This window comes from Scardinius erythrophthalmus (assembly GCF_964197995.2).
Source record: "Scardinius erythrophthalmus genome assembly, chromosome: 18".
NCBI classification, from domain to species: Eukaryota; Metazoa; Chordata; class Actinopteri; order Cypriniformes; family Leuciscidae; genus Scardinius; species Scardinius erythrophthalmus.
Genome location: NC_138238.1, coordinates 39,005,762 through 39,027,081, shown reverse-complemented (window position 1 = coordinate 39,027,081; position 21,320 = coordinate 39,005,762). Strand labels below are relative to the sequence as shown.

General features: G+C 35.6%; 1 protein-coding gene across 2 annotated transcripts in view; it reads left to right on the top strand.

Annotated features, from left to right (window-relative positions):
• Positions 1–3,071: 3,071 nt before the first annotated feature.
• Positions 3,072–21,320, top strand: part of abcc3 (ATP-binding cassette, sub-family C (CFTR/MRP), member 3) — a 112,686-nt gene continuing 94,437 nt past the window's right edge. Inside the window, exon 1 of one of the 2 annotated variants that reach the window (XM_081392991.1) lies at positions 3,072–3,308. In XM_081392991.1, the coding sequence (XP_081249117.1) occupies positions 3,273–3,308 (36 nt within the window). In that variant the 5' untranslated portion in view covers positions 3,072–3,272. The remainder of the gene's footprint in view (positions 3,309–21,320) is intronic. The other variant, XM_081392990.1, reaches the window with a different exon arrangement.

The window sequence follows — 21,320 nt, the reverse complement described above, 5'->3', positions numbered from 1 at the left end:
TAGTTTAACAAAAGTATTCAATTTATTTAAATACACATTTATTCGTTTTATTCATTTATTTTAATTGAATGTTTTAATTTATTATTTTATTCATTTTCATTTATTTGTATTTAAATAATTGCATTTATTTATTTATTATTTATTATTGATGTTTTTAGTTTAATTAGATTTTAATTTAAATACAATTTTATTTATTTTAATCAATTTATTTTAATACAATGTATTGATTTATTATTTATTTTAAAAATATTATTTATTACATTTATAACATTTATTTATTTTGTTAGTTTAATCATATTTTTAGATAATTTATGTTTTTAGTTTAATCACCTTTATTTTATTTATTCAAATACAATTTTATTTATTTATTTTAATCAATTTACTTTAATATAATTTATTAATTCATTATTTTTTTATTATTTTTTTTTTATTACAATTTTTTTATTTTGTTAGATCAATCTTTTATTTATTTATTTATTTATTCATTTTAATTTTTTTACACTGCTTTTCTCTAAACTTTTCCCCGGACCCCAGTCTGAAAACCCCAGGCTTATGTGTGCTTATTTACATGTGTTTATATAATATTGGGTTATCTCATCTGTATTTATTGTCAGTGTAAAACACTTCTATCCGTATGTTGTATATGGTTACCTCCTGTACTGTCTGACAAACAGACACACACTCTAGATATTCTTTCTAAGGTGAATAATAATCCTGTCTGACATTATTCTGACGGCTCTGTTGAACCACTAGAGGGCGCGCGACACCCACAAAGAAAAGAACCCCCACCGTTCAAGAAACACAGAACATATTAATCATTTTTAACAGCCAAGCTGTCACACTGAGTTAGCAATCCCTCCGTATGGTTACAGCATTTGCCCTTGAAAGTGTTTGCTGTAGTCGTGTGTTTTTTAGATAATAACCCTTGATATTATAAAGGGTTTCCCCAACTCAGAGCAGTTTTTTTTATCTTATGATTCAGCAATTATAATGACTTCCAGTCAAGAAAAACAGTTTTAAACCAGTGGATTAAAAACAACAGATAGTTATTGTGTTATATAAAGACTTATGAAGAGATGAACACACACTCAGGCCTCTCCTCTGGGTTTCTAAATGCTGTTCAACATGTACAGATTCGTGCCAGCAACAGTCCGATATGAATATGATGCTATATATGAACCCGACAACAATTTGCATGAATCCAAATGAAGGTCTTGAAAGCATCATCTTCCTTTGGGGCATAAATAATCATGCAAATATATGTGTGTGTGTGTGGTTTTTCCTGCGATGTATGAAAGCATTGTAACACACACAGACATTGGGGATCGGTCAAAGATGTCTCTGGTTACACTGTACAATAAGGTTTAATAGCATTATTTAATGCTTTAATATTAGCTGTGGAAGTCTTGTGCATCATGTTAACTAATCAAGTCTCCATAGTCTTAGAAAAATTGTTTGTGTGTGTGTGACCTATAGGCATAATTTTGGGACAAAATTATTGAAAATATTCCCCAGATGTTAGGTAAATCATCTGGAAAACTAATTTTGTGAATGTCCTTTAAAAACTGTCCATTTGTCAGCATGTGAGAGGTTTGGATTAATCTGCTGTAATTATGAATCCATCAAATATGACAGATAATCATGAGAGGGATCCTACATTTAAAAGGACACTATATTTTCATCTGTAAAACCAAAATAATACTGTGAAAAAGTAATGTAATAAATGTGTAAAATATTTAGTTTCTATTACATCATGGCATTTTTCTACTCGTATGAACTTAGATTCATTTTATTCATTTATTTATTTTAATTTTAGTAGTTACTTAGTTTCACCTTATTTTACATTAATTCATTTATTTACTTTAATCAATTTGATCAGTTTTAATCATTGTATTAATTTATTTGTATTTAAATAGTTTATTTATTTTAATTATTTATTATTTGTTTCAAATTGATTTATTGTGTTGATGTTATTTATTTAATTAATGTTTAATCAAAAAAATGTAAATACTATTTTTTAAACAAATTTTTATTTAATGTATTTATTTATTTAAATACACATTTTATTTATTTATTTTAATATTATGTATTAATTTATCATTTATTTATTTTTATCATTGTATTTATTTATTTGCATTTAATGTATTAGTTTATTTGTATTTTAGTAAAGTTGTATTTATATATTTTAATCAATTTATTTTAATATAATGTATTCATTTATTGTTTTTAATTATTTTTTATTTGTTTCAAATGTATTTGTTTTGTTGATGTTATTTATTTAATTAGTTTAATCCAAATTATTTTATTTATTTAAATAATATTTTATATACAATTTTTTTATTTTAATCAATTTATTTTAACATAATGTATTATTTATTTATTTTAATTATTTTTTATTTGTTTCAAATGTATTTATTTTGTTGATGTTATTTATTTAATTAATGTTTAATCAAAAAAATTAAATACTATTTTTTAAACAAATAGTTATTTAATGTATTTATTTATTTAAATATCATTTTTATTTAATTTATAATTTATTTCTTTTAATCATTGCATTTAATTATTTGTATTTAATGTATTAGTTTATTTGTATTTTAATAAAGTTGTATTTATATATTTTAATCAATTTATTTAATATTTATTTTTTATTTGTTTCAAATGTATTTGTTTTGTTGATGTTATTTATTTAATTTGTTTAATCCAAATTATTTTATTTATTTAAATACTATTTTATATACTAATTTGCATTTATTTATTATTTAATTAAATTATTTTTATTTAAATAAAATTGTATTTATTTATTTTAATATATTAATTTTAATATAATGTATTAATTTATCATTTATTTATTTCAATTATTTTTGTATTGGTTTCAAATGTATTTATTGTGTAACTTTAATCTTGTTTTTGTATATGTATTACATGTCTTATTTTCGCACTTCTCCACGAACCTCCATCAAACCCCACAGGCTTCAGTAAATAAACACCCGAGGTTTTTGCTCGCGAACACGCGCAGAAAGTGGGCGGAGTCTCGTGCCATGACAACCTCTGAGTGACAGACTGTTTCTAATGCACTCTCGGTTCTGGACGGGGGGAGGAGGGTCGGCACCGGCCACACACACACACACACACACACACACACACATATCTGGCTGTCCGTCGGTGCAGTGTGTGTCGTCCATGACCGTGTGTTTTAGTTGCATGCAAGAAGAAAAGAGAAAAGCAGCCACATCCTCCCGGCACTAGGAAGAGGTCCATTAACATCAGCGCGAATGGAGATCTTATGCGGCCGCGAGCTGCCATTCTGGGTGAGTTCTCCAAACACTTCTGGGCTCGGCTGTTTTCAGCTGTAAATTATATATAAAGAAGCTTTTCTGCTGTGCTCTGTTTCCTTGACACTTATTAAACTACGAACGAATCATATGAGTTGCTGGAGTGCGCGTTACGCAGAAGCAAAGCGTCTAATCTTTCTGAGTTGGATCGTTGAGGTGAATCGGTTCCGAGTTGTTAGTGAATCGTTTCTTGTGTTCTAGAGCCAACTGTTGACTCATGCTGGATTGGGAACCGCATACTACTAGCATACTATTTCTGCCATAGAAAGATATGATAAAAGTAGTGCGAGTAGTATGTGGTTCCGAGCACTGTTTTCAGTGAACCGAACACCGGACGTTTTCGATTCGTAGTGATTCGGTTCAACAGCGAGAACCGAGGTTTGAGTTTAAATACTTCTTGTTGTTTTTTTTATATTATTGAACAAAGATCACAGCGGATACATGTATCACACACACACAAAAAAAGAGGATAAGAAGCTCAAGGTAAAGCAAGGCAGTAAAGTACACACAGTAATAGATAGTCTATTAAAATAATAATTGAGTTTGAATACTTTAATAGCGGAAAATACTACAAATAAAAATGAACTGGAATATATTTAGGAATTATACATTAGCAGACAGCTTATTTAAATAAAAAGTATTTTTCTACAAACATGCAAAAACTGAATGAAATTACTTTTAGCATTGCAAATTAAATTAGATGCGTTTATAAAGTTCAATTAAGTTTAACATTTATGAAACTTTGTTTTATAATCTGAATGATGGATTATATACACTTAGTTGTTACAGTGTAATTATAGATGTAAGTACTGTGTAATATTGATTAACTACATGTACTTACTATAGGGTTAGGGTTAGTTGCATGTAACTATGCCTACACACACACACACACACAGATGCAGATCAGGAGATGAAGAGATCAGTGTGTTTCCTTGTGTCTCGTGCATCAGAATCTAATCTAAACCCGAGAGAGTAAAACCGTCTGAACGTCTCGACCTATACAGTAGTTCATCACAGCAGCTGCACAGCGAGACTAATCATATCACTGATGATCAAACTGTGCAGCGTGAGCTGAGTAAACACGGGAGTGACGAACATCTCATCGTCTGAGTCAACACACTTACATCTGTAATGTAGACCTTAGATGAGAGTCGATCTGACGCCTCAAATAATAATAATAATGTACATTTCCCGAAGAACATGTGAGTGGTGCTTGCAGTGGCAAAACTCGGCACTTGGTTGCTAGGGTGTTTTTAGGCTGTTGCTAGGGTGGCATGAGTGGTTGCTAGGGTCTACTGGATGGTTGCTAGGTGGTTGAGGGTGTTGCTAGGGTGTTAGAGTACTTGGGATGGTTGCTAGGGTGTTTGATATGCGGTTGCTAGGGTGGCATGAGTGGTTGCTAGGCTATACTGGATGGTGCTAGGGTGTTGCAGGGTGGTTTAGGGTGTTGCTAGGGTTTTCTGGGTGGTCGCTAGTGTGGCATGAATGGTTGCGAAGGAGTTGCTAGGGTATACTGGATGGTTGCTAGGTGGTTGAGGGTGTACTATGGTGTTCTCGGTGGCTGCTCTGGTGTTGCTAGAGTACTTGGAGTGGTTGCTAGGGTGTTGCTATTCGGTTGTTAGGGTGGCATGAGTGGTTGCTAGGGTATACTAGATGGTTGATAGGTGGTTGAGGGTGTTCTGTGTGGCTGCTATAGTGTTGCTAGAGTACTTCAGGTGGTTGCTAGGGTGTTGCCATGCGGTTGCTAGGGTGACGTGGGTGGTTACTAGGGTGTTACTATGCAGTTGCTAAGGTACTTGGAGTGGTTGCACGTGCACTCAATACTATATATATATATTAGGGCTGTCAAAAGATTAATCGCGATTAATCGCATCCAAAATATATGTGTGTGTACTGTGTATAATTAAATTTGTATACATAAATACACACACATGCTTGTATATATTTAAGAAAAATGTGTAATTTATATATAAAAAAATTATATTTATATATAATATAAATGATATATAAATATATACAGTATTTGTATGCAAATATTTCTTAAATATATACATGCATGTGTGTGTATTTATATATACAAATTTAATTATACACAGTACACACACATATATTATGTAAACACAAACTTTTATTTTGGATGCGATTAATCGCGATTAATCTTTTGACAGCCCTAATATATATATATATATTTGGTCATATATATGGGACCAAAGACTCTACTGAACATGTTTAACAGAAGGCGTCCAAAAGAAACCTTGATTTTCATGCTCATATGTCCCGCTTTGACCCAGGATTGCAGACTTCCAGCAGGGGAACAGAAGAGATTTCCAGCTCTTTGCATTTCTTCTTAACCTACATACTGTTGATCGTCTGTATGGGAGAGTCTAATGACCCAGAGAATAAGCCTTTACCTGGAATAACCTCGCAAACAACAGAGGTTTCTCTCCAGAGCCTGTGACGACGTGCCCCGACCCTCAATAACACAGAATTTGGGGGAAATTAACACATTAATGTTAATATTAATGGACGCCGCGGAACGTCTTCCTCATTAAACACTCATTTCAGTTCTTTTGAACAGAGTTCCCAAAAAAATCTACTCTAAAATGTTCGACTAAGACATGTCTCACACATGAATTATGTTGAATATCTGTCAGCTGTTAAATTTAACTACACAATTAGATAATACCAGTTTAGCTCAACCAATCACCAAGCAATGCTTCATTGTGTTCAGTCTGTGTGTAAAAAGAGCATTAGCAATTAAAGACAACACACTTCAGCAAAACATGATCAGCTCAAAGTGTCCCAATCATTTTTGGTCCAAAATTTGTATATATTGTACACTGTATGAAGAATTTTGGGGTATAATATGTCACTTTATTTTGCTCTCCTCACTTCCATAAATGAACTATAGTGTCCTGCACTCAGTAAACAAATATAAAAAATGATATCCGGTGTCTGAATAATGTTGGGTTTGCCTGGAGTTAATCCAGCAGGGATTACCTCCCAGTCTTTAATTCTGAGTGTTACTACAACGAGAGCTAAAGCAATTACTGGCGTGTGTGAAATGTCAGGTAAGGTCTCTCGTTCTGGGGCCGGAAACATTTATATTAACATTTATTCGCTGCTCCGTGTCTAATCCCTGTCCTCGCTTGACCCGTGTTTGTTTCTCTCATCAGCGTCGACCTACTTGATTTCGCCTGGATCGTCTCGTGATCGGATAAATCCCTATTAGCACTGCGGTCGATTCAGGCGAACACTTAAAGACAAAAGTGCCTGCTTTATGGGGGATTATTTAATAAATGTTTAAATAAAAGGAACCTATTACTTATTTACCTCTCTGTGGTGTTGCAGTCAGTTCGTTTCCCTCGGGGGCCTTTTGTTGAGTGGAGTTACTATGGAGTGACTCCAGATCTGTGATGAAAGACTTGCCTATTAACTGCAGAAAACATTTATTCACAAGTATTTTTTTGTATTTTAATGTGCTGATTGTGTGTTGCTTCATAATGACTGGAATATAAAGTGTGATTCATTTTGGGGCAGTCAGATTTCAACATAGTCTTTTTAAGGAGTTGCATCACAAATTGTGCAATTTTTTTGTCTTTTTTTATTTAAACAATTAAGTTTTTAGACAGATAGATAGATGATAGATATATATATATATAGAGAGAGAGATAGATAGATAGATAGATAGATAGATAGATAGATAGATAGATAGATAGATAGATAGCATATGTGTTCAAATGTTTGTTTCATTTACACACAGCCAAAGCCTGAAATCTAAACTTATCTAAAACTTTAACAACATTCATTCTGGTATTTCCTCCAGGAAAAGCAAACCTCAGCTTTACTCTTTCAGGTTTACATTCAAGCTCAGAAACACAGATCTCCTCATGATCTCCACTGCACATCAGCTCTTTCCTCTCAGTGTCTGAAACGCTTCCATCGGAGATTCAGTCTCTCTAAGCTCCGCCTCTCTGAGAGCTGCTCTGCTCTGATTGGTCAGAAAGCAAACGCTCATTATCATATCTGAGGCTCAGCTCTTGATCACAGTGATACGAACAGTAACGATGGCGTGGGTTTCACCGTATCAAAAGTGGATTTGCTTTGTCAGCAGAAACAGCGTCTTCTCGACACGAACAACACGAACCAAACTCTTCCAGTCTCAGATACACTACAGTGTTTGAGGGCGGAGCTAAGAGACGCTGTTCAACCAATCAAGACCATTCATGCAAATTAGTTACAAACCTACGTAGAAATGTTACGGAAGTGAGACTGACGATGGCACTAGGATGTCATTGTTACAATGTAATTATATATTTAAGCAGAGAGTAATATTAAAGGAGAACTCCGGTCAATTTTAACATTGAGCTCATTTTTTGTACATTTGGAGTGCTGTCAATACAGAGAACAACGACAAAAATCGGTGTTGCCTACACCGTGTTATCCTCTTTTTAAAGTTTGCACCCTGTTGACTTCAATGGGGCAATATTTAAACCTGCTTTTAGCCTCTTAACATCCTTGATGTGTCATTACAAGTGCACAGGTCATGTGAGTGATTCCTTCAGAGTGATCACGGGTGAATCTGACTGCAGTAGATGTGAAAGATATGAATAAAAATTCTGTTTATTAAGCCAGCGCACATACCTGTGTTTACATCCTGTTTTCGGTCGAAGTCCATAGTAGTCGATTGTCGAGTTCACGCGCGTGATCATAGGTAACTAAACCTATGCGTGTGAACTCGACAATCGATTACTTTGGACTTCAACCGAAAACAGGATGTAAACACAGGTATGTGCGCTGGCTGAAATAACATCATTTTTATTCATATCTTTCACATCTACTGCAGTCAGAGTCACCCGTGTTTACTCTGAAGGAATCACTCACATGACCTGTGCACTTGTAATGACACATCAAGGATGTTAAGAGGCTAAAAGCAGGTTTAGTACTTGCCCCATTGAAGTCAACAGGGTGCAAACTTTAAAAAGAGAATAACACGGTTTAGGCAACACCGATTTTTGTCGTTGTTCTCTGTATTGACAGCACTCCAAATGTACAAAAAAATGAGCTCAATGTTAAAATTGACCGGAGTTCTCCTTTAAGCAACTACATGTACTTACTATAGGGTTAGGGTAGGATTAGGGTTTGGTTGAGGGTTAGTTGCATGTAATTACGCATAATTTAGTTATTATTACTATGGTAAGAACATGTAACAGTAACAAGGACACTGTAAAATAAAGTGTTACCGCTCGCTCATGGTTAGTTCATCTTAGTTAATACATTAATGTATAATGAACCATATTGTAAAGTGTTACCATTAAAACCACTACGTAGCAAAATTACATTTGATTGAGAATGTGTTGATTTGTTGCCAGTCGATATAAACTGATCATTTCACATGCGACTGAAATCACGTGAGCAAAAACGCACCATGTGCTGCGTGATGCTAATAATGATGAACTTTTGAAGAAATGTGCCAATTATTGACCTTGTGTTGATGCATTTCACATTGATAATGGGAAAATCTGTCTCTAAATATATCTTTTGGGTTTCAGTTCTTCATTAAGACGGTGTGAATTCCCCTCGCGAGGCTTCGCTCGTCGTCAGTGTCTTATGATAACTTGGGAAGGAAACATAGTGCTCGAACACTGTGTGTTTGGAAAGCAAAAGCTGGTCCTTGTGTCACACTTCCTGTTGAAGTCGGCTTGTTTTGCTAGTCATTGTGTAAATCTGAATGCGTGTTTGGATTGCTGAGTTTGGTGTTACGCCTACTGAGAATTTCATATGATACGGATCATATTTACACAGCTCACTGTAAATGATAGTATCTGCCTAATTATGCATGTGTGTGCATGAATATTACCAATAATACAGCTAATGATTGCATCAGTCTTCACTACAGATCTCATGATAATCTTTTTACCCTCTGGTGCTCTTGTGTCATTTTTGGCCGACATTTTTACGTGTTTTTGTTCCTCATTGGAATGATACGAAACTTGGTAACGGTTTTGGCACTTGCTATGTGAACACACAAAAATAAAATCATGGACATGATTCATAAAGGTTAAATGGTCCTAAAAAAAACCAAACAATAGTCACACTTGAGCTCCTCACGGTCAGAAACGAGCGCATTGGAAATGAATAAAGATGAATTTCCTCTAGTGGAAGCGTTTGGTACTGCAGCCGAACAACATCTCACTGAAAGATCTTTGAACACAACTTGTTTAGATTTGTGGCTTTGATATTCTCACAATTTTAGAGTAAAACATGTTTTTGAAAATATATATTTCATATAAAAATTGGAAATAGTATTTTTGCATAACAATAAACATAAAATTCTGTGACTTTTTAAAGTTCACTTTTTTAAACTTTTCTCACTTCAGCAATAATCTGCCAGGTGTCGTCTTTTAAAAGAGATCAATCTTCAGTCTCTAAAAGGCATTCAACATTTACGACAGTTTAAGTTACAAATGTAATTTTCAGGTCTATGCTCAAAAAGTGAATAAATGGATTATAAATACAGCCTAAATATAATTTAGTAGCATAAAATCCCCTAAAAATACAAAATATTAACCCTCTGGGGACCAAAAACGCGCCCGCGCGTTTTGCTTGTTTTTTTTGTTTTTTTTTTTTGCAATGAAAATAAACACTAAATGCTCTGTTAATTTTGATCTTTCATTTTCGTGTAATACATCAATCGATCCTGTTCAGTTTCTATTTTTTTTCTGTATACTCACAATTAAAATAAAGTGTTTTGCTTTTTGACAAATAAAGAAAAATTAACATGATGCGATTTCTGCCTTCTCTCTGTCAGTAAACTCCCATTTGAAACGCGTTCGAAAATGATCTATAACTCCGCGAAAATTCAGTCAAACAGGCAAACAGACCCACGGGCATAAATCTTGAGATCGCATCTTTTAAATGAAGTCATTTATATAAAAAACAAATATTGTCAGCTTCTGTAACCTGTATAAAAAGAGAGCGACTCCAGTCGAGCTCATTACGAGCTCATTCACAGTAATGTGACCACTCCCCGGAGAGCGCGTGCTATTCAAACGCAAATTCTGAGAACTATTTCAGAGCTGTGAAATGCCCACATCAGCTGTAAACAAAGCGCGTCGCGATCGAGTGAGGCATAATATAGCCTACCTTATGGAGAAAAGATTCCTCAGAACAGTGCTGATATGAGGAGCAATATCTCCTGATATGAGGAGCGGATCCCGCTGAGGAGTGAGGTAGGCTGTTTTCTTTTCTCAAGTGTGGAATAACGTTAGTGTAGGCCTATGCAAACCGCAAAAAGATGAATCGCATTTCTATAATATGACTCGCCTTTCTGTGAGATGAATGAAGGGTACATATTTGTAAAGACTGTTTAGCCTAAATATGAATCGCGCGTCTGTGTGTGAAAGAATAAACTGCTTTGCTATAGACTACTGAGATGAGTAAAAATCGACTGGAATATGTTGAAATAAAATGTATTTGTATAAGCAATGTATTAAACTGCAAATTAGCATTTATATGCCCTAATATTTCATAAAAACAACGTTACAGTCAGTCACTTGTTGACTAGATTTGGGTACAGTTTTTAGGCTACTGTAGAATATACGGCCACATCAAATAAGCTTTTGTTTTGCAATTTCTGCTCATATCTAACGCGTTATATATATATATATATATATATATATATATATATATATATATATATATATATATATATATATATATATATATGAAGAGTTTCGTTGCAAAACGAGATATATCCATTTTGAGAAATGTTGGTTATTTGACATTATTATTTAAGACATCAACAGTCAAGTTCATTCACATTTTTTGTACATTAAACTATTGAGCTCAGTGAAGGCCAGGGACACAATATTCTTCAAATCCACGATATTTTTTATTTAATTTTATGTCCATAAATAGTTCATAAATAAGTCAAAAACCATGCCAAAATGCAACATATTTATCTTAACATTGTCAAACATCTTAAATTGGTTTAAAAAAAATACATCATAAATATATGAAATAGTATATACAAAGATTGATTAATAATAATAAGATTCTGAGTTAGTTTTGGCCAGAACATACACAACATAACTTTTTTTTTTTTTTTTGCAAAACGCTATATATCCACCATAGGCTATATTCTACTACTGTAATACCATTGAAGAAATCTTTTGGATCATCAGTGGGAAAATTAACAATAATTTATCAATTAATCATAAATAATATTCAAAAACATAATGCCATAATAAACATAATGTGACTATGGCATGTGCCAGTAATCCATTCCAGGGCAGTCCCTGAATGAAAAGGTCGGATAACAACGTACGGACGTCTGTGTGCTTGTGCTTCACATAGGGACAGTGGGCATTAAAAAAAAAAACCCCTTGCACTGCCTGGCTAGCTGAGCTGTCAGAGCAAACAAACTGCAGGATGTTTATCGTTTCAACCATCCTTAAACAGCTTCGAACTATTTGTGATTAGTTACAATTTAGATAAGTAAGATTAAGTTAGTTAGATAAACGACTTGTAGCTTGTTACAGAAAGAGTGGAGGCTCCTTCCACACCACTGCTGAAAACCAAACCTGTATGATCAGATCCATAACGTTAGCTTGACTCTGAAGTGGGTCGCAACACCGGACGCGCAGCTCAGCGCCGCGCCGCGCCATGTCTAGTCAAGTCAAGTCATCTTCATTTATATAGCGCTTTTAACAATGTAGATTGTCTCAAAGCAGCTTTACAGAGATAAGCGTATAATTTAAGGTAACAGAGATTGTTTCGGCTTTACAGCAGAGTTAAGTTATTTCCATCTAAAGTTAGTTTTAATTGATTTGGTTCCGTCGCAATGATCATTTGTTATTAAATTAGGGGCCGCTAAGACGACACCATTCTCTCTACACAGACTTTAAACGCGAACCTGTGAGAAACGCTGATGGCGTTCACATGCGCATTTAGAATGGGTTCTATAGTTATGTGCGTTTGAATATACGTAGGTTTGGAATTCCCTACAAGCCAAGCCTAAACAAAATACTTGTCTTTCCTTATAAATTTTGATAAGGAATTTTATTTTATTTGTTGCTTTGGGGTAGGACCGTGAGATGAATTTTCCCGACAACGCCTTATCTGTAGAGTGGTAGTGGGATCCTCCATAGGGAGAGGCTAGTTGGCACTTCAGCACTGCGTTGTCATCGGTCCAGGTGAAGGTCCTTCGTCAGATCTGGATACGGCCTGGATCCGGCAGGCTGCAGGAAAAACCTTGGGATAAACACAGACACTAAAATTAGCGTAGATGCCATTCTTCTCATGATGTAACGAGTACATCAGGATTTTTGGGAAGTGTTCCCGGTTCCGGCTGACCTAATCTATGCAGCATAACATTAAATTATAGAAGTCTATAATGTATTATGTGAAAGCTAGGTCAAAGAGATGTGTCTTTAATCTGGCTTTGAACTGACAGAGTGTGTCTGCTTCCCGGACAATGGTAGGAAGACTGTTCCAGAGTTTTGGTGCTAAATAGGAAAAGGATCTACCGCCAGCAGTCGATTTTGATATTCTAGGTATTATCAACTGGCCGGAATTTTGAGATCGCAATAGACGTGACGGACTATAATGTGTTAAGAGCTCGCTCAAGTACTGCGGAGCTAAACCATTCAGTGCTTTGTAAGTAATCAGCAATATTTTAAAATTGATGCGATGTTTAATAGGGAGCCAATGCAGTTTTGACAGAACCGGGCTAATATGGTCATACTTCCTGGTTCTGGTAAGAACTCGAGCTGCTGCGTTTTGAACCAGCTGTAGTTTGTTTATTAAGCGTGCAGGGCAACCACCCAGTAGAGCATTACAATAATCTAGCCTTGAGGTCATGAACGCATGAACTAATTGTTCCGCATTTGTCAATGAGAGCATATGACGTAATTTAGATATATTTTTAAGATGGAAAAATGCAGTTTTACAGATACTAGACACGTGACTTTCAAATGAAAGATTGGTATCAAAGAGCACACCCAGGTTCCTAACCGACGACGAAGACTTAACAGAGCACAGGGCTTAAAGTATTCCGGCACCATGCCGGATCTCCGGCGTGCGGCCGTGAGGGGAAAAAAAATTGGGAACTTGCATGCGGTTCAATATTTTCGAGTCAATTGATTTCACCTACCAATCATATGAGAGGATCGCTGCTCTAACTAACGTTACAAGCCTATCAGAAGCAGAGCAGGGCGGGTCCTGGCAACACAATGTGATCACGATCCATACGTTAGCGTCGTCGGTGAAAGCATGGAGCGCAAGTTCATAAAGCCCGGGGATGATGTCTTACCCACGGGTATAATTTCCTATGCGGACGGGGGGGTATGTCCCCCCACTTTCAAATTCGTTTGTTGTGATTTTTAACCGCACGCCGTCATTGCCACAGAGGAGCAGGACCGAGCCTGTAAAATTAGTTCACTGAAAGTTCTAATGCGCAGGTATAGCCGTTGCGACCATAGACTATAAAAAAATAGATTGCGACACAGTTAGTGATGAAACGCGAGAAACAACAACAGGCTAATGTCATTATGGATGAAAAGAAAGAAAGGAGATGTTAGTTGGTTGATTCAGGAAATTAGCTCAGGTCAGGATAATGGGTAACTTCAGACTGTGTTAGATAAATATTAAATGTAGAACATTCTGTGTAGCTTACTTCAAACCGCAGTATTTTCTGTCAGCAATATATGAAAAGTGCTGTCAACGTCAACGCATGCGATTCATTTTTGTCCAGCTTTAACGTTTTAAAATATTTAACGCAATTAACGCAGCATCCATCCGTTCTTTCTTTCTGACATCATTTAGCTAGGGTTATGATCACGCTCTTATTCACGCAAATGCTTTAGAACCATTCCTGCGCGACAAGACAAAAGAGAACGCGCTTTCAGTGAATGTCCTGACACGTACGACGCACAGAAAGATGCGCGCCAGTATCGAGTTCTCTTTCGCGCTTGAACGAACAATAACACACACATTTATGCCAGAATGTCCTCTTTGTCGAGTATCATCACAAGAACAGTCTTAAATGAGTTAAATAAAATCTTAAATGGTAGAGAGAATGAGATGTGAGATCCTGTCAACAGCGGCAGATCTTAAAGTGACAGGAGCCATTAATTCTGTCTGTCAGTAAAGTTGACCTAAAGAACAGAGGGAGCAGAGAAAATTACTCACTGCTCTTGACTAAAGAACGCTTGTAGCTTTGATAAGGATTAATTTATATTTAATTTATAATTTATGCAGTGCGGACTGTTTTATAACCTTATTCAATTTCTGTATGGTACAGATAAATATGACATATGATGTATTATGGGTTTAATGACGATTGTCTTAAGTTCACTTAAATTAAAAGTTTTTATTTTTTTGAAGACTAACGTTTAAAATTTTTGGGGAAATCATTTTCATGAGATATCAGTAGCTATAATATTAGTGATACTGGCTTTCATTCATAAAAAGATGCCATTAAGATACAGCTGTAATACTTGAAAATAAGTATTCCACCCCCCCCCAAAAAAAAAGTTCAGGCTCAGGAATTTTTTTCACTTTAACCCCTGAGAGCAGCCATCAAGTGTTAGACAGTATTCTAGGTTATTACGTGAGGAAGTTTTTTGTCCAATAATTAGAAACTCTGTTTTTTCAGAATTTAGAAGTAGGAAATTACAAGTCATCCAATTTTTTATATCCGCTATGCATTCCGTTAATTTTGTGAATTGATAAGTTTCGTTAGGTTTTGAAGAAATATAGAGCTGAGTATCATCGGCATAACAGTGAAAGCTAATGCCATGTTTCCTAATGATATCTCCTAATGGTAGCATGTACAGAGTGAACAGCAGCGGTCCTAATACTGAGCCTTGTGGTACGCCATACTGAACTTGTGATCGATGAGACATCTCATCATTTACTGCTACAAACTGATAACGGTCAGATAAGTATGATTTAAACCATGCTAGTGCATTTACCGTAATGCCAACATAATGTTCTAATCTATTTAAAAGAACGTTGTGGTCGATGGTGTCAAATGCAGCACTAAGATCGAGTAACACTAATAGAGAGATACAACCACGATCGGATGATAAGAGCAAATCATTTGTGACTCTAACGAGAGCTGTTTCGGTACTATGGTACGGTCTAAATCCGGACTGGAAATCCTCGCAGATATCATTTCTTTCAAGAAAGGAACACAGTTGTGAGGATACTGCCTTTTCTAATATCTTTGACAGAAAAGGTAGATTCGAGATCGGCCTGTAATTGACTAATTCTGAAGGATCAAGTTGCGTTTTTTTAACAAGCGGTTTAATCAAAGCCAGCTTAAAGGTTTTTGGTACGTATCCTAGAGACAAAGACGAATTAATGATATTAAGAAGAGGATCTATGACCTCTGGAAGTATTTCTTTCAGTAGCTTAGTCGGTATAGGGTCTAACATACATGTTGTAGATTTAGATGATTTAATGAGTTTAGTAAATTCTTCCTCTCCTATAGCAACGAATGAATCAAATTTTTCCTCAGGGAGACTACAATACACTGCCTGATGCGATACTGTAGTAGACGGTTGCATAGTTATAATTTTGTCCCTGATATTATCAATCTTATAAGTGAAGAAGTTCATAAAGTCATTACTGCTGTGTTGCTTGGAAACTTCGGTGCTTGAAGCTTTATTTTTCGTTAGTTTAGCCACCGTTTCAAATAAATACCTAGGATTATGTTTATTTTCTTCTAATAGGGTTGAAAAATAAGCAGATCTAGCAGCTTTTAAAGCCTCTCTGTAAGTAATTGAGCTCTCCTTCCATGAAATGCGAAATACCTCTAGTTTTGTTTTCTTCCAGTTGCGCTCCATCTCTCTGGCTGCTCTCTTAAGGGCCCGAGTGTGCTCGTTGTACCACGGCGTTGGACTATTTTCTTTAATCTTCTTTAAGCGCAACGGAGCAACTGTGTCTAAAGTGCTGGAAAAGAGAGAGTTAAACGTTTCTGTTGTAATATCTAGTTCTTCTAAGCTATCTGAGATGCTGAGATGATGAAACTGATTAGGAAGATTATTAATAAAGCAATCTTTAGTAGCAGAAGTGATAGGTCTCACATATTTGAAACACGGAGTCGGCTTTGCAGCCTTGGCTAAATGCAAATTACACGAGACTAGATAATGATCTGAGATGTCATCGCTCTGCTGCAGAATTTCAACGGCATCCACATCTATTCCGTGTGATAATATTAGATCTAGAGTATGATTACGACGATGAGTAGGTCCTGACACGTGTTGTCTAACTCCAATTGAATTTACAATGTCTTTAAATGCCAATCCCAATGCATCTTTTTCATTATCGATGTGTATATTAAAATCACCAACAATTAGTACTTTATCTGCAGTCAATATTAATTCTGATAGAAAGTCCGCAAATTCTTTGATAAAGTCTGTGTGGTGCCCTGGTGGCCTGTATACAGTAGCCAACACAAATCTCAAACGTGATTTATCGTTTACACTATATATTTTTACATTAAGCACCAATGCTTCAAAAGAATTATATTTAAAACTTGATTTCTTAGTGGTTTTGAAACTATTACTATAAATTACAGCAACACCACCCCCTTTGCGTTTCAGACGAGGCTCATGTTTATAACAGTAATCTTGTGGGGTTGATTCATTTAAAGTAATGTAATCGTTTGGTTTTAGCCAGGTTTCTGTCAAACACAGCACATCTAGGTTATTATCTGAAATCATATCGTTAACAACGAGTGCTTTTGAAGTAAGCGATCGAATATTCAGCAACCCAAGCTTTAGCATTTGCTCATCTGTATTATAGCTGTTTTTTATTTGTTGAACATCAATTAAATTTTTAACCTTAGTTGGGTTTAAACGTTTTTTGGATTTCCAAATTCGGGGAACAGACACAGTCTCTATATGATGATAGCTAGGTGAGAGAGGCTCTATGTGATGGGATTTATCTGACCTTGGTGACGCGAGGCCGCTAGCAGACAGTCGGTTAAGCCAGTCTGTCTGCTTCCTGACCTGAGCCCCAGATTGTCATGTTTGAGCTAGGACAACTCTCACCTGAAAATCCGTTAGCATCAGCAATTTTCTGATTTCTGTAAATAAATTTAAAACTAAATGTATATTGCAGCACGGGGTTAAGTCCGTATACATTAACTACGATTTGAGACACATAAATGTAAATTTAATATAAAACTATGTAAATGGCGCTGTGGCGCGGCAGGATTTTGAACACGGTCCTGAGCCGTTGCTGGGCGCCGCGGACAGACGCCGCCGGTGTGTGTACTCTCATAGAGAATAATGTGTTCGAATTTAAAAGACGTGGCGCTGCGCGTCCGGTGTGCGACCCGCTTGACAGACAGCTGTTGATCAGTGACGTAGCCTACGTGACTGACAGCTCGCCGCCTACAGTATAAACAATTAAATGGTAAACGTTTTTTTAGTTAGCCTTTTGAATCCTCTTTTTAAAAATATATGTTTTATGTTTTGATATTATCGTTAAATCACTGAGCAAACTCGGAGCACTTCACCGGCGCTGACTCTCTCGTCGCTTGACATCCTGAGCTCGCGCAGCATCCTGAACGTTCTAGCCTAACCGTTATATCGCACCTTGTAAAGAAACTGGGCTGGCGAATATCCCGTTTTGTGAAAAAATACATTTTGTAGTAGGCTTAAAATGTACATTTTTAAATCTTATTAATGGCAGCAATTCACACATAGATTAAGGTACATCTGAACAGTGATTTCCAATAATAAAATCCAAATGTCAAAAAATGGCGTTTATAGCATTTTGCAACCGAACTCTTCATATATATATATATATATATATATATATATATATATAATTGTCAAAAATAAAGTCATAGACTAAGATGTTAGATGTTCCAATGTTGGCTATATTCAAACTAATGAATACATATGATAAAATTTAGGCCTATAATCTTTTTTCTTTTTCTTTTTTATAAAGAAAGAGTAGGCCTACACTTGAAATATTGTTGAAATTGTAATTATTGTTGTAATTGTAACATTTTTAATAAAATAGCAAAACATATTTACAAGAGAGATGTAAGCAAAATCTTAAATGGTCAATATAAGTCTACTTCTAAATACATCTTTTGTCCTTGCATTGTGGCTCAGTCAGTGTCACACCTGAATGAATGGCTAATTATGCAGAGTCATTATGCAGAGTGGGTGGGACATTGAAATCTAAGGTGTAAACTACTCCTCCACCTCGCATATTGGCTTTCCAAGCAAAACCTGTTTTACACCATTTAAATCAGTGTATTTTTTTTTTTGTGAACGATAAAGCAAGACTATTTTCACATAATTTTGAAGCTAGAACTCAAAGGGATAACATCCATTAGTCAAAAGTCTTGTGGACACATATTTAATATGTGTTTTGTGGTCTTAATTCAGCAACTTTCATTTAAATTTTTTCCAATAACCACGCATAAACATTATTCTCTTAAAAATACAAACATCTACATACACGTTGCTCGCATATTATGGTAGCCCGGTTTGTGCTATATAGAGTGAATTTACACCTTTGCCATTAACATGTTTATAAATAACTGAAAAAAGCACAAATGTCAAGGCATGTCAGAACATCTCAAGGACCCCAAAAACAGCTTGGTCCCCAGAGGGGAAAAAAAACATAAAAACATAAAACATAAAAAAAACATTATCAAACTTAAATATAGTACATTAATTTCATTAAAAAAAATTTGAATAAAAATTTGGGCATTTTTGACCGACACATGAAGAGCACCAGAGGTTAATATCTGTGGGCGAACCAAACATTAGTGGTGAACCAATATGGGTTTTTGATGTATAATAATGCTGATATATGTCAGATGCATGCATGCACATATATATGGATCTATATCTGTTGCTATGTCTGGTGTTACTGTACAGCTGCCAGCATGAAGCACGATAATTATTAACCATACTTTTTCTCTTACTGTGGTTTGAGGTTTTTGAGAACACTGTATGCATTGTGAGATTGCAACCGCCTTTCTACAGTATATAAAGAGTGTTGATTGTGTGACAAAAGCAACTTGTGATAAGCACCATGTTCCGAAGTGGCTTTGCAGTCAATCTCAATGTACAGGACAAGCTTTCTAAGATCTGGGAATGTAGGGCAAGTTCCTGGAGAACCGGAGGAACATAAGGATATTAAAGAGGTCACATTCCACATTTTTCTAGCATTAATCCTTTGCTTGAAGTCCACTTTTTTGCACCATAAACATTCATTTTGTGATTAGGTTTTACATGAACACTTGCATTTTTTTATGTTTCTTGAGCATCAAATCCTCATATTAGAGTGATTTCTGGAGGATCATGTGACACTGAAGACTGGAGTAATGATGCTGAAAAATACGTTGAAGAGTTTTGGTCACTAACTAAATAATATGTACACTGTATAAAAATTGATATGACCAATAAGTTGACAACATATGTACAGTACAGTTAATACTTAATACAGTTAATTTACCTGAAAAACATAAAGCACTGCTTTATTTCTCGTGTGTTTGTGTTTTATTGTATTTATATATGCTTGTATTTTGTTTATTAGTTTCTATGCAGATGCACTAGGCCTACCCTACACAATTACCCCAATCATCCTAGAATTATAAATTCTTTACAAAAAGAGCTATTCAAATCATCAGGTGAAATTGTTTTCAGGAAGTAGCAGTAAAGCAAGAAGAAGAAGTGCAAGATAGTTTTTCTAAATTTCATTTGACTCTATGTGCCTATAGGGGTGGGTTGGGGATGGTGGCAATGTAGTATCTGGATATTTGCCGCGGGACGAGGGCTTCGATTACCTCTCTCTTTTTTGACCATACATGTGTTTGCACCCCTGTGTAATGACACATCAAGGATGTTAAGAGGCTAAAAGCAGGTTTAGTACTTGCCCCATTGAAGTCAACAGGGTGCAAATTTTAAAAAGAGGATAACACGGTGTAGGCAACACCGATTTTTGTCGTTGTTCTCTGTATTGACAGCACTCCAAATTAGGCTTGGGCGGTATTCGAATTTTGATACCGTCAAACCCCCTCCCAATTTTACCGGGGTATACGGTATTACCGTGACTAATTAAAAATGATGACATAATGGGCTCAGACGGCGTCACCAAACTGTTGGTTTGTGCCTACACAGTTCAGAAACTGAATGCCAGATCGGGCAAAAAAAAAAAAAAATCAAGCCGTGCACGTTGTGTCTGAGTCCGGTCGACGGCATTAACTGTTATTATGAGCCCGAGCCCACCATTATTCAACATAATACTGTGTGCGTGCAACAAGCAAGAAGTGCCTTTGTAATCCGGTGACGCGTGTCCATTTGATTTTTAATAAAACTTTTCTGTAAAGGTGGAAGTTGACGATCGCCATCTCTGTAGTGAGCGCGCATATAGAGAGAAATGCACATCATTGATTAATCAGACTATATTTCTTTTCGTTTTGAATTGTTTCGTTTAAAGAAATTGACGATCACCATCTCCATAGTGAACGATAGAGAGAAATGCACATCATGGATTACAGAGAGTAGGCTAGTCTATTTCTTTTCGGTTTGTATGGTTTCGTTTGCTGAAATTGATGATCACATCTCCGTATGAACGCGCCTAGAGAGAAATGCACATCATGGATTAAATAATCAGAGTGGCCTTTGTCTTTTCGTTTTGAGAAATTGACGATCGCCATCTCTGTGAACGCCATAGAGAGAAATGCACATCATGGATTAATCAGAGAGTAGGCTACCCTATATTTCTTTTCGTTTTGAATTGTTTTGTTTAAAGAAATTGACGATCGCCATCTCCAAGTTTCGGTTAAAGTGACCGCGGCATGCCATCGCCCATCATGTCATGATTATATTAAATATATACGCAATTGGTTGATGAAAAATTTATTAAAATTAAGATAGAATTTATACAAAACGAAATTCGTTTTAAAGAGGCCTTTTACAAAACGAAATTTATTGAAGTGGTCAA